The sequence below is a fragment of the Cicer arietinum genome, chromosome 4 (assembly GCF_000331145.2).
Source record: "Cicer arietinum cultivar CDC Frontier isolate Library 1 chromosome 4, Cicar.CDCFrontier_v2.0, whole genome shotgun sequence".
NCBI lineage: Eukaryota > Viridiplantae > Streptophyta > Magnoliopsida > Fabales > Fabaceae > Cicer > Cicer arietinum.
The window spans coordinates 60,326,628-60,340,599 of NC_021163.2; the positions used below are offsets into that span (position 1 = coordinate 60,326,628).

General features: G+C 33.3%; 3 protein-coding genes across 5 annotated transcripts in view; all 3 read right to left on the reverse strand.

The window, feature by feature from the left end:
- LOC101499892 (protein PHOX1) overlaps positions 1 to 875 on the reverse strand; it is a 3,878-nt gene extending 3,003 nt beyond the window's left edge. Inside the window, exons 1-2 of the mRNA XM_073367458.1 lie at positions 598 to 875; positions 1 to 454 (exon numbers count right to left, since the gene is read on the reverse strand). Of these exons, the coding sequence (XP_073223559.1) occupies positions 1 to 448 (448 nt within the window). The 5' untranslated portion in view covers positions 449 to 454; positions 598 to 875. The remainder of the gene's footprint in view (positions 455 to 597) is intronic.
- Positions 876 to 2,072: 1,197 nt separating this feature from the next.
- On the reverse strand, positions 2,073 to 7,669 carry LOC101491451 (calcium uptake protein, mitochondrial). Of its 3 annotated transcripts, none has more exons than XM_004498699.4 (7): positions 7,211 to 7,661; positions 7,057 to 7,124; positions 6,124 to 6,347; positions 5,691 to 5,774; positions 5,194 to 5,407; positions 3,552 to 3,848; positions 2,073 to 2,706 (listed from the first exon to the last, which is right to left on the reverse strand). In XM_004498699.4, the coding sequence occupies exons 1-7, from the start codon at positions 7,524 to 7,526 to the stop codon at positions 2,488 to 2,490; spliced, it is 1,422 nt and encodes a 473-aa protein (XP_004498756.1). In that variant the 5' UTR covers positions 7,527 to 7,661; the 3' UTR covers positions 2,073 to 2,487. The 3 variants fall into 3 exon arrangements, with proteins under 3 accessions (XP_004498756.1, XP_004498755.1, XP_073223181.1); XM_004498698.4 differs by having other exon boundaries at positions 7,193 to 7,660; XM_073367080.1 differs by having other exon boundaries at positions 2,519 to 2,706; positions 3,517 to 3,848; positions 7,193 to 7,669.
- A 3,123-nt stretch (positions 7,670 to 10,792) lies between these two features.
- Positions 10,793 to 11,868, reverse strand: LOC101491982 (uncharacterized). Its single transcript, XM_027334138.2, has one exon. It carries the CDS (start codon positions 11,767 to 11,769, stop codon positions 11,152 to 11,154), a length of 618 nt encoding a protein of 205 aa, XP_027189939.1. The 5' UTR covers positions 11,770 to 11,868; the 3' UTR covers positions 10,793 to 11,151.
- Between the last annotated feature and the right edge of the window lie 2,104 nt (positions 11,869 to 13,972).

Genomic DNA, 13,972 nt, shown 5'->3' on the forward strand with positions numbered 1-13,972 from the left:
CGGCATTCAAAACAACCCTAACATCTCTCATAGCCAAATCCAACCGATTCAAGGATTCATAACACTTTGCTCTCTTCAAAAGAGCCTTGCTATACCGAGGCGAAACTTGCAAAGCAAGATTGCACTCGTTAATTGCGCGAGGGAACTCGCCAAGGCCCAATTGCATATAACACATGGCCATGTTTGTGTGAAGGTGTGCAACATCGATGTGGTTTTTGGGGAGGAGTTTGAGGGCTTTTTCGTACTTTAACATAGCGCCTTCATGGTCTTTTTTTTGGAAGAAAAGTTTATTACCTTCTTCTTTGAGCTCTTGTGACATGTTGATGAACATTGCTGTGTCGTCATCTAAGGCTTTTGATGATGAAGAACGCTCGTAACCCTTTTTGTTGGTCGGGGTCGTTGATTTTGGTGATTCATGATCCCTCTTTTTCCCTGCTGGTTTCCCCATCGATATCTGAATCAATCAATTTCAAAATTAAATAATCAGAGAGAAATTAATTTGATGAACTTACGATTAAATGAAAATGGAAAAGTAAGAAAAAAGTGCAATATTAGGACGAAATGAATGAACTGAGTGGGAGAGAATTAGAAACTTACAATAAAATTATATTTGTAATAAATATGATATGATATGATATGAGAAGATGATTTGATTCGTGGCTGGGTAGCTAGGGTTTGTTTTTGTTGGAGTCAACGTGGATGGAATGAAAAATGGAGTGGCTAAAAATAAAATGAAATAAGTGCTTTTGTTATGCTTATGGAGGAAATTTGGGAGGAATGCACCAAACGACACACCAAAATGGGAAAAACGCTGGATGGACTTCTTTACGGATATTCCCTTCTGGCTCAATCTTTGTTCACTGTCTTCTAATCATTGCTTTTAATACGCGGAATGTTTTTGTTTTTTTAATTCATATAAGGTTCTATGAATTTCAACCAAGGATCTATTTTTCGGGAGTATGAATTCAAATTCTCATCAAAGTAACAGTAGTTAACACATAACATAACTTGTAACTGAAAAAGGTAATAAGTTATAAGTATTTAATAAATTTAAATTTTGTAAATACAAAATATATTTCTTTTGTACAACATATTTATAAATGGTAAATATTTTAAATTTATGTATAAAAATGGTAATACTCTTCGAGACTTAAAAGTACTACACAATGGTTTGATTTAATATAGAAAAAAACAACGTTATCTGAATGATTTCATATGGAGAGATACATAATTGGTAACGATAGCAATTAGCAAATATGAGTGGTACTTATTGTATTGTTGTAGGAGTGGTATTTCTTTAGTTGCTACCATAAAAAATAAAAATAAAAATCCAACATGTACGATAACAGCAAGAGCTGTAATGGCATAATTTTTTAACACTACAGGAAGAGATAAGTTAGCTAACGTGTGAGCAATTTGACGTGATTGAAGGGATAGTTAATTTGTTTTATAAAATTAAAAAAATAATAAAACTAAAAAAAAAAAGTTAAAAATAGAAGAAAATGTAAAATTAAGTTTGGTTATCAATCAAATTTCATTTAATCAAACAATCTTATAAGGTAATCCAATAAACTAAAGATTAACTTATTAATGTTGCCAAAAGACACTAAGTCCTTACAAAAATTTAGCATGATTAGTTTCTGTAATATTTTTTTCAATTTTTTTTATCCTGTGTATACTCTTTTTTTTTTTTGCTTTACTATATGTGATGTAATATACTGCCCTCTACACTCTGCAAGATAGAATTGGAATTTAAAAATGTAAGTTCAATACTTGTGACATACAAAGATTGCAAACAATGCATATCCACTAATTTTTAATTAAGATTATAAGTAACATGTTTTACTCACAAAAATGTCTTTGAAAGTAATATCCCGTTCCCATAGGCTATACGTAAAACATACAGACTACATAGGACATTGCAAATAAAAAATCCCTTATTAGACTTTACTTATTCTGAACTCTAAATTAACAAAATCTTTTCTTCCTTGGAAATTGGGGGCTAAGACAACAAACAAAAGAGCTGTCGGCATTGATTGATAACTAATAGAGTAAATCTGCTACAGATGAAATATTCCAAAAGTAAATTTCATTGAACATAACAAATGGTACGGTTGGTTACAAAGCTGGAAACGATCACTATTTTTACATGGCAAAGTAGTTACAAGTTACAACTGTCAGACATGTCAACCCTCAAAGCCACGAGGAGAGGACCACCTCAGTGGCATACACATTGATTTTACAACACATGTTTGCTACTATTTCTAAGTTATCAACAACTGAATTATTTGTGTGCCCAACTTTTGTTTTTCAACAGTTACAAACTGAGGTGTGATATTAAGAAAGCCTTTGTTAGCATCAAATAAATAAATAAGTTTTACTGAAACTTTTGGACCAATTATCACCCCCTTCTACCTTTTTCCTTTTCATTTATCTCCCTTCCAAATAAGTCATTTCTGGTTAAAATGGATGTGGAAGTAACTTTACCTATCCCAAAAACAACCGAGAAGGTGAGATGTTTTCTGTACAGTTCCGGCAGCAAGACAAAAAACCCAACATCCCTGACTCCACAGGTTGTACAATGTCTTTTTCTCGCTTGTGTAGCACTCTAACAAACTCATTTGTACTTAGGTTTCCGTCTTGATTTGTATCAAACAAATGAAAAACAATCTCAACCACATTGTCAGAGAGAGATAAGCCGCACACCTGAAAATGAAACAAACATAAGAATTTGCTGTTATGGCCATATAATCTAAATCTACATAAATGAAGGAAACAGAATCAGAAAACAGTTGTTCAATCTCAGGTTCACACTCAGTGGCGGAGCGTGCAATAAGTTCATGAGGGGGCCAAAAACATTCATGCATGTAAGAATGGCCAAAAACGTGTAGACCATCTTTATAGGTGCTCGAGTGTAGAACAGTGAATCATATGAAACTCTAACAACGACCAATGGCACTCTTCAGAGTATAAGTTAACAATCCTCCTAATCTTTACAACTAAGACAAAGACCACACTCCACAGCATATAAATTCTAAAAGGAAGATCACAGAACAATTGTTATTAACATTATATTACATAAACACCTTGTTCTCCAAAGAAATGTGTCTACTCATGATGAATAGATTAACGATCTTTGACTTTAAGAGAAGAGAAATAATACTACCTCCGATTTTTTTTATAAGAGACAATTGGGTTATAACTTGGTCAACAAAAGTTGATGTAAGTGATCAAATGCATCAACTTTTGTTGACCAAATTATAACCACATTGTCTCTTATAAAAAGGATAGAAAGAAGTAGTATATAATACTGTGCAGAGACGATCATGTGTGTAAAAAACCCGATATGTAGAAGTCGGATCCAATACTATGACCAGAAAGGTTTGGACTACATGGTGCTCAATAAAGGTAGCAATTTCTTTTTCCATCACCAAGGAATCCTCGGAGTAAAGGATATAGCAGTTAACCCCTAAACATCACAAACTTTAAGCATAAAAACAAAGATAAATGTCATACATGTGATGCTGTAAAAACAAAGATAAATGTCATACATGTGATGCTGCTCGCTGAAAATCATCTCTAGTCAACAGGCCATTTACTTTTCCAAAACTGAAAAGGGCTAATGATAATGGAAATAACTTCTTCCGTAGCTCCGCAAAGTTTTTGAAGTCCTCAAATGTGATTTGTACATCCTTAAAGCGTGAATCATTGTTTAATTCATCAACCCGTTCAAGCAACTTGCCTAGATGACTAATGTCGGCAGAAGCAACCATGGAAAGTGCAAAGTCCTTGGCTGAAATTGATTTTCGAGATTTGTAGTCATAATGATCAAACTCCAGCCTCAAAACCTACATAAATAATTAAATATTGTACATCAGTTTTCATAGATACTCACTTGAGGCCACTGTAGAAATGATATTTATAGATCAAATCGAAAGAATAATCTTATATCCATATAAAAATTATGGATTTGGCTCCTCTAAAGTGAAAACTTGGTGAAGTGAGTGGATCAATTGTTGATATTATAACCACCTATGATTGGTCATGCATGTGCACAAAATAACAACCATTCATTTGATGATCATGATCAATGGTTAACATTACTCATTTTATTCTCTAAAGTAAGTTGTTCACTTTAGAGGAACCAAATCCAAAAATTATAGTAGGAATTCTAATTCACACACGAAAAAATACTAGCAACCCACTTTTCGTAACACACTATTTAATATTTGTTCATTTACTAAAAATTTAATTGACTCGTAAATAGATCAATTTTTAAAGAGTATGATGACTTTTAAAGAATGGACCAACCAATGTTAAAGTATGTTAAGGTGTGTAGGCTACTTGCTAAATCAAAACCACGTGTAACAGGCATCATGCAGACTTCTAATCATTTCCATTATACTTTTCCTCGCCTTACCTTTTCAAAAACATCAAAATAGATCTAAAAGATGTCCTACCAAGCCTACACGTGAAACTACCATAACTGTCAAATGTAATTCCAAAGAATTCATCTAGATGCTTCCTTTTGTACTTAATACGGCTAAAACTTAACTGCAAACAATAATATTATAATAGTTCTTATGTTGTTATAATTAGAATAATAGATTGTATATAGAAGTGAATACAGGTTTTCTTAGTTCTAATGCCACTATCACAGGTCACAACAGCCACAACATTAATCATATCTCAAAATAAAAGAAATGGTTTTTTATGTACACAAGTATCAAAATTGTCAAATTGTTGTTGTAGCTGCAGTGTGTGAGGCCCAATTTTTACAGAATTAACCCCTAAATAGATATAGATATACATTACAGGCCTATGATTTCATTGCTTAACTAAAGTTTGGCATAGAAAAAATGTTGAGCAGGCATGAGCATGACAAGCAACGATATTTACCATTATCTTTTATCCCATAACACCAGAAAACACAAAGTAGAATTTGGTTTCGTCATTCCCCATATCTTGTTTTCTTCTTTAGATAAAAGAAGGAATTCAATATGACAATGAGAAGAGCTTACAGTGCATTTGGAAGATAAAGAATCCTCCTTAACATAAGAGCAAAACACCAGAGAGAGGGTGGAAACTTCAGTGGAGCAAAGCTGCCTAATCCCTCAACATATAATTATTAATAAAATAAAATCAATCAAACCCATAATGACATATGGTGAGAATGGAACAACTAGTACTTACTTCATCATGCAAGTCTCTCATAAATTGTACGAATTTATCAAGTTGGAGGCAACCCTTTCCGTCTTTACCAAAAAAGTATTCCAACAGCCCTCCATTTTCCACAGAATCGTTCACTTTTAGACCAGTTCGCAGTCCATCCCTGTGTTGAACACCTTGTCGATGATGAGATCGCATCAATGCCATCACTTTCTTGAATTCTTCCCGAGTTATTTCCCTATAAAAGGAACAATTTTGACACCACAATTTTTCCCAAAACCTCGAGGAATTAAGTATATAGATCTATTTTTTAACATACTCCCTCCGGTCTCAAATATAAGCAAAAGTAGGTCAAAGAAAATGGATGTATCTAGCCTAAACTTTGAACCAGATACGTCATTTTCCTTCGACCCTACTTTTCATTTAACTCATTCTTAAACAAAGTGAGATTTCACCACTCAAACTTAAATTTCAAACAGTGAGCAATACTACAATTCCAAAGAAGTGCCATGAGCACGCACCCATTATTGTCCACGTCAAACATTTTAAATGCCACAGAAAAGCTTGATTCTGGGATGCTGAGTAGTGTTACAAAAAAGATATACCTGTTTCAAAGAAAAATAAGGGAATTATGGACACAAACAGACGTAAGTCCTGATGAAGAGAAAGTGGGAAGGAGAACAAAATTAGCCTTAGATAAAGTATCAGCAGGTCCATTTGCGGACTGCTCGGTCCTAGAACCAGATCCTACTTAGGCTGCTTTGCCTCAACTCTACCCTAGCCCATTTCCCACACCAGGACTAGGATGTCCTTCGTAACAAAACCGAAAGAAAAAAAAACTGAACAGCACAAAATAGACATGTAATACCCGCTACTGCTACACCACAGACACAAAAAGAAAAGAAAAAATATGAATAGAGAACACGATGATTAGAGAGAATATAGTCAACTCACTCTTTAAAAGATATATGTCCATCACCGTTTACATCAAAGAGCATAAAAAAATCTGAAGGAGAGCAGCGTAAATGGCCAGGGCTTCTTTCTCCTCTAAAATATCCACCTCTAACAAGGTGAGATTCAGATGGAGGGAAAACAGGAACTACTGCCCTCATTAGATCTTCTGGTACCATGAGTACTTCTCCTTCTGGTGTACGATGAGATGCAAAGTATTCAAACACCTCAATGAAAAAAGTAAAGATTGTCAATGTACAAATCGTACTTCAAAAAGGAACTAAGAGAAACCATCAGTTTCAATGTAATGCAAAGTTTTGGTTTTGGTTTTTCTTTCTTACAAACAAGCCCATAAATTCATCGTATTGCTTTGGTATAGAAAAAGGGGAAGGAATTACATAGTTCCCTACAATGCCACAACTTCCCTCTTCAGCTACAAACATACATACAAGAAAGGGAAAATTGTCATAGCTTTATGAAAAAATTGTTTAATTATATGTCCTGGGCCTAACCAACTATGTTAATAGATGAGTGCAAGGGTTATAAATACATATTCTTATTATGTTTGGGATGCATATGTATATTTGTCATGTTCGAACTTGGATCTGTTTGAACTAGCTTATTTGAACTTATCTATTAGCAATTTAGCATAAGCACTTGTGAGAATGTAATTGGGACAAATAAAATTATTCACTAAATTGAATTATTTACTTTAGATTAACCGGATCCTTAGTTCATAAGCTTTCTCTCTAAATTGAATTATTCACTTCAAATTAGCCATAACCTTAGTTCATGTAGAGGAAGATTATTACGTCACAAATTAATTACTAAACATAGATATAGATATATCTATTACAATTAAACACACAATATTTCTAAAATCTAGTCATACAAGTACAACAACTAGGTGATGATGATATTGATTTGGAAAGACACCTTTTCGGGAGGACTTCGCAACCGTATGCGCTTCTCATAATTGAAGAAAACCTTTCTCCTGTACGTATCTGCAATACACCAATCGAATCAACTTTTTTAAATTTAAAATAAATAAAATTGCGGGAGAGAAATTTACCTCGAAAAGAAAAGGTACCAGAAGTTTCTGGAAGGGAGAATTTGGTAAAGAACGATGAAGGTGAAAAACGACGTCGTTTTTGGTTGTCAGAAGAATTCGGTGTTGACAAGTCAACGAATGAAGAGATTGAACTTTGAAAGAGATTTGAGTCAAAGTCAGTGTAGAGAAGAAACCCTAGACTCGTGCCAGCGACGATGGCGGCAAAAAAACCTTTCCGATAGTTGAGTATCGACGGCGAAGAACGGCAGGAGGAGTGAGGGATCTGGAACCGTTGGATTGGAAAATGTTGGGTGAGGGGTGAGATGGATCTTCTGAGAGTGGAAAAGAAAGACATGGTAAAATTGAGCTAGCGTTTGTTTAGCTGGGCTTAACTTAAACAAACTCAGATATAGGAAAGGAAACTCGAGTTTTAAATGTTATTTTCTTTCTAAATAACTCTAACTCACCTTTAGAAGCTACGGCCGTAGTTCATGAAAAATCACCATATTTCTTCGGGATTTTGTCTGCACTAATAAATTACTTTCATATTTAGCTTCTTTTTTTTTTAAGAAAAACAATCAAAATTAGTTAAAAAAAAATTAAAAGTCAATAAAATTTAGTAATTAACTATCATGTTAATATTTTTAAATTAGTTGCATCTTTGTTAATTGCTTTTTAAAGTAGTTACATCTTGTTGGAGAGTCCGGAGGTTGAGATGTGGTGTCTAAGTCTCTTAAGAATCATTTATGTTTAGCTCATTTCGGATGTCGTGCTCCTCCGGATTCCCCAACAAGTGGTATCAAAGTCTGGTTTGGCTTGGTGGTGGAGCAAAAAGGACTTGGATCAAGTGGATCAACTCTAGTGGTGGGAACTCATAATTGAGGGGAGATTTGTTGGAATTCAATTATGAGTGGTTAGTCCCGCATTAACTAGGAATGGAGGAAATATTTGATATATAAGGAGAATGACTCATAAACCTAATATTGTAAGGTTTTGAGTTGAGATGTGGACTCTCCAACACATCTTTGTTAATTGCATTGAAATTCACCGTATTCGACTTCCTCTAACTACAATGTAGTTATACACATCAGAATCCACCACGCACTCTAAATCCAACTCAAAATCAACATTTTGAATTAGCAAGTCTTGTATTCAAGTCACACTTTTTTTTCAATTTGGTTAATTTTCTTGATTTTTTAGAACATCCCACGAGCCATCGTAGAATAATATTGGATCATGCCCCCCAACAAAGACACTTTAGTTTAGATAGATGAGGTTATTCATAAACCTTTAAAGACATACGACCATAACCTTTACAATAACCTTATAAATAAAGTTATAACAGTCGATAGTTCGTAATTTACTTCAGATGAAAGATCACCTGAAATGAAGAAAGTAAGAATAACACTACACACATCTGAACTAATTATATATTAGTTTTACTTGTAAAACATATCATTCATCTCGTTAGGGCCATGAGCTTTATGAGAACCCAAGCTAAAGACAACGTCCTTGACTTTGTCATCCAAGACAGATAGGGTGAGACTCATATTCTTATCAACGGAGACCAAACAAGCGAGATTATTCATACACATGTGAAATGCATAAGTTCCATCAAACGAAAACACTGTCACGCAGTGATCCATCACTGCCTTTGTCGCGTGAGTTTGACCTTCCACACAGTGACCATTATCATCATTAATTCTAATGAGCTTGTCTTCATCCCTTCTTTGGATAGTAATGGCATTCAATAATTTAGAATTCCGATATCCACAATTAAGCCATTTAATTTTAGCTATTTGGCTCCAATACATTTTCTCATGTTTCCACAACTCATCAATTTTGCCCTAATAACTTTAACTTCATCCTAGTTAACATGTTGTAAGGATAGTCTTGAAGGGAAGTCAACTAGTGTTTAAGATTAGCTATCACCACATACATTCTCTTTAAATTTTTGGAGTGCCATAAAGAGAGGGACCTCACTCTTAACCACTAAAGATCACAAAGCCTCTAGATAAGCATTCCATGCACTACTAGATCAACTATGTTTGAATGTTTTGCTACAAAGCCTCGTTTTAAGACTACAATGCTTCACATTTAATCTTTAACTTTTGAGCTTAGAGCAATCACATGTGAGGAATGATTAGAGGAAATATTGGTATAACCGTAGCATTGGAAAAGAGATTCCGTCAATTCCAATTTGCAAGAACCTTGTTCATGTTTTCTTTATTGACAAACCATTTTTAGGGTTGCTAGCTCATGTGAACTTCCACCCTTTAAACTCAAAATCCATAAGTTCATTTCTATTTAAAGACTATTTAAATAAGTTTGTGCTCACTCTATTAACATGTCGTATGCCTTGTTTTTTCATGAGGAAAGACTTCGTTAAAATCTCTCATTCAACGTCATATTTTATCTAGATTGTAGTAAAAGAGACTTAATTATTTTGCTCATATACTCATTTGTTGATGGAAGACTGGGCGACCAAGTTACATAGTTATGGAAATCACATCGCTACATGCCTCCAAAATCTAAACTTCCATATCCATATTTCACACAAGAGTCAAACCTCTACAAATTTTAAATAAAATATGATGTGTGTTCTAAATTAGGTTTTACTAGTTAAAGTTCACTCAGAAACAGACTAAAAACTCAATCTTATGTACGCACCCTTAACGTCTGTTATCGCTGAATCTTTATCCCAATAGATGAAAAACACATCATCACATATGTTGTTGCTCTCTCAATGCTAGTAATAGTCATATTTGCATACTCTTCCCAACTCCCATATCTATGTTGTTCCAACAAAAGCACAAGGTACAACATTACTATTCCAATGCCTCTCACTCTGTTCAGTTTCATACTATTTTGAAGAACGTCTAGGTGTATTTTCATATACCACTACACAACACACGAATGACTACCCAAGTGTCAAAACATCATCTTTGGTCCACTTAGGAATAGTGTACAAGTTTTTGCTGTAGTGTCCATCATTTTTCCCGCCCAGGTTGCCGCAAATAAGAATCATAGCAATTAGCAAGTGTTAATTATTCAGGTCGCAAATCATGTTGGAGCTAGCTGTCTATGTCCCATGTAAAAAGTTGCCATAATGAGTTCCCAATTTATAGTTTTTATAGCAGTATACTCAGTATTTGTCAATTTACAGCTTAGTACTTGGTCACTCAGTTCCATTCCATTTTTATGATTCTTTTTGTTTATAAAATTCAATTTTTAAGATTCTAGTCCGAAGTTTTTCATTTCCATCCGTTCCATAGGAGGGAAGAAGGGGTCAAATGTAAATTCCATCTCCTTATTTTAATAATGGAATCTGTTGTGATAACTCCCTGCACCAAACACCTGCAATATCAAACTACAATTAAACAAATTAAATTAAATTAAACGAAAATAAAATAAAATAAATAAAAGGAACAATAAAATATACCTTGCACCAAACGCAAAGCATATGGACCAACGATAACGGAGAGTTCACGGCGGCAACGAAACCGCAATTCGACGTAACAAACGACGGAAACGGAAACCACGGCAAGTATAACATAATCGTCAACAACGCAACTTGATCCACCACTTGTTCATTTGAGTTTAGATGATTAGAATCACGTCGCAAATCAAATTAATCCGAAATGTAATTTCGATTCAATTTAAGTTTCTTTTTTCTAATTAAATTTCCATTCACAAAAATTAAACTGTCCAAAATTCTCCTTCAATATTCCATAGCAAATTTCATGTACAAAATTATCCAGTATCACAGATCTATGTCGGAATTATCGATCGCTCCGGAGGCGCTGCTTCTCCGATAATGAATGCCGGCGGCGCTGGTACTCCGATTGTGAATGTCGGAGGCGCTGCTTCTTCGATTTCTAATGCCGGCGGCGGAGTAGCAATTTCTTCAGGAACAGTTGCGCGGCAAAATCGAACCTGTAAATAGAAGAGGAAACAAAATATTTCACAGATCTTGTTCCTCATTCATCAGCCTTGGACATGACGGAGAGACGACTCGGTCTAGATTCAAACGCCGATCTCCTCTTCTGCTGATGCGAAGAAGGACGAATCAAAGCGGTCAATGCTCGTTTCACCCACTCGCCTTCAACTCCTCCGATTCTCACCAGGGAATTCTTCATCGCCGATCTACGCATGTTAAGCCGGTTTGACGGATACGAATCGGAATGATGGATCGAATTTGAACCGCTGTTTTTGTGGAGACTACACCGGAACGAACCAGGATGCGTCGTCGGCGAACACATACATGTCTTCTTCTGGATTGAGTTGTGGTTGTGGTGGTGATTCTTCTGGCTGATGACGTGGCTTGGAACGGTTCGGTTTGGAGATATGGACCGATGATCGATTGAAAACCGGAAATTCGAAACTGAACCGGTGGTTAAGTTGACACGTGTGGGTGATGCCGATCGGTGGTGATGGTTGTTAGTGTGAGCGTGTGGTTTATTGAAGAAAGTGGAAGCGGTTGTGGAAGAAGCGAAGTTTGGTGATTGAGACGAAAACGGTGCGTTTGATGTGGAATAAGAATAGAAGTTACTAGAAGGTTTATTATTAGGTTTCGCTCTTGATGATGAAGAAGCCATTGAAGATTAATGAGGGTATAAAGGGAATTATGAAAATGTTTTCTTCTTTTTATACTAGGTCCCGTCGAGGAGCTGGTTCGGCAAACCTAGCGAGTATTTGAGGCTGGTTTTATAGCGTTTAATGGGAAAGGATGAAAGAGGGGAAGGGTGTTATCGTGATTAACGAAGTTGAGTTGGGTAACTTTACCATGGTTAATGAGGTTGGTTAAGTGTGGCGTGAAGAACGAGTTTGGGGGATGGATTAGATTCTGATCTAACGGCCGATTTGATGCGACGTTGTTGCAGAAAACGACGATAGTTTGGTCTTTGGTCATGTCCATAATTAAAAACAACAATTGATAAAAAAAATTGTAAAAGTAATTTTTTAACCTTTTTTCAAATACAATCTTAATTAATATTATTTATTTTTTAATATGAAAAATCATACCGAATATATTAATATAAAAATGATATTTTAATTTTTTATATAAAATGAATATATTAATTATACTACAATTTTTTTAATCAAAAATAATTTTACAATACAATTTATATTTAAAGACGGGTGTAGTATTATAGTTAATATCTATACGTAGTTTTAAACTTTAATTTTTATCGATATATAAAGTTGATTTTTATTTTAAAATTCAATAATTTCAATTAAGATAATTTTTGGCTGTTATTTTTATCTTAATTTGAAAAGAAATAAGTACTCGTCATAAGTAGGGTGTTAAAAAAAATCAAAAATTGAACCAAACTACCGAACCGATTTTGAATTGAACTAATTTATAAAAATTGAGAACCGAACTGTTTCTAAATTGATTTTTTAAAATTAGAACTGAACCGAACCGGTTTATCAGTTTTAAAAACTGAACTGAACTGATTTTCATTAAAACTAAACCGAATTGGTTTTTATTTGAAAAAACTTGAACCGGATTAGTTTTTTTATAAGTAATTAGGGGTAATTATGTAAAATTTGGCTTATACGAACAAAAAAACTAAGTTAAACCAGTTTGGTTCGGTTTAAAGTAATAAATCAGTTCATCAATTTATAAAATAATTCAGTTCGGTTTTTAAACTAAAAATTTATTCGGTTCAATTTTTTCAAACTGAAAACCATTTCAGTTCAATTTTCAAAAAGTTCTAGTTCGTAACCGAACTTTGTTCATCCCTAACCATAATATCTTTATATTGGCATCATAAATCAAACTCACATCTTTAAATAGTATAAGTCAACTATTTATCAACTAAATCGAATTATATTACTATATTGACATTTTTCCGTATCTCTTTTTGGTTAAATAAGTATACGAAAAATGTAAATATAATATCTTTATAAGTGTTCAATAAGTCTTAAGGTATTCATAACATTACACTAGGACAACATAATTTCACCATCAAATATTTCTTTTAGATAAAAGTTAGGCTAAATTACATTTGTGGTCCCTTAACTTAATTTCAGGTAACGTTTTAGTCCTTTATCTTTTTTTTTTTCGACCTGGTCCTTTATTTTAATTTTAAGTGACAATTTGATATTTTATGTTTTAAAATTTCAACAATGATATCCTTTTTTATACAAAAATTCAAAAAAAAAATCAATCAAAACTCATAAAATTAATTATATTCTTCAATATAATACAAATTTCATCAAATTTGTAACACAAATCTTCAAATAAACTCATATTTTCATACTTTATTTGATATTTTTAGGAATAAATGACTAAATTGAGAAAAAAAAAGATAAAGGACTAAAACGTTGTCTGAAATTAAGTTAAGGGACCACATATGTAATTTAGCCTAAAAGTTATTTAAAAATGAATGTTACTTTCAAATTTCAATACAATTTTAACTTTTTTTTTTCAATTATACTATTTATAATTCATATTATGTATACATATTTCAAAAACATTAGTTTCACTTTATTTTAATTCAATGAAAAATACATTAATAGTTAATAAATATAATTTTAATAAAATGACTATTATTTTTTATATATATAATTATTGTATGATAAAAAAGGTAGTACACTACCTGTGTAAAGTTATTTTTAACTATCATTCAATCATAATACGTCACAACATTAATTAGTTAAATAACTGTTGTTGATTTAAAAATCGTATAATATAATATAATACATTAAATGATTATAAATAAATGATAGTTTAAAGTTATTTTACATTGTTAATGCACTACATTTATATTTTTATTATATTTATTAATATGT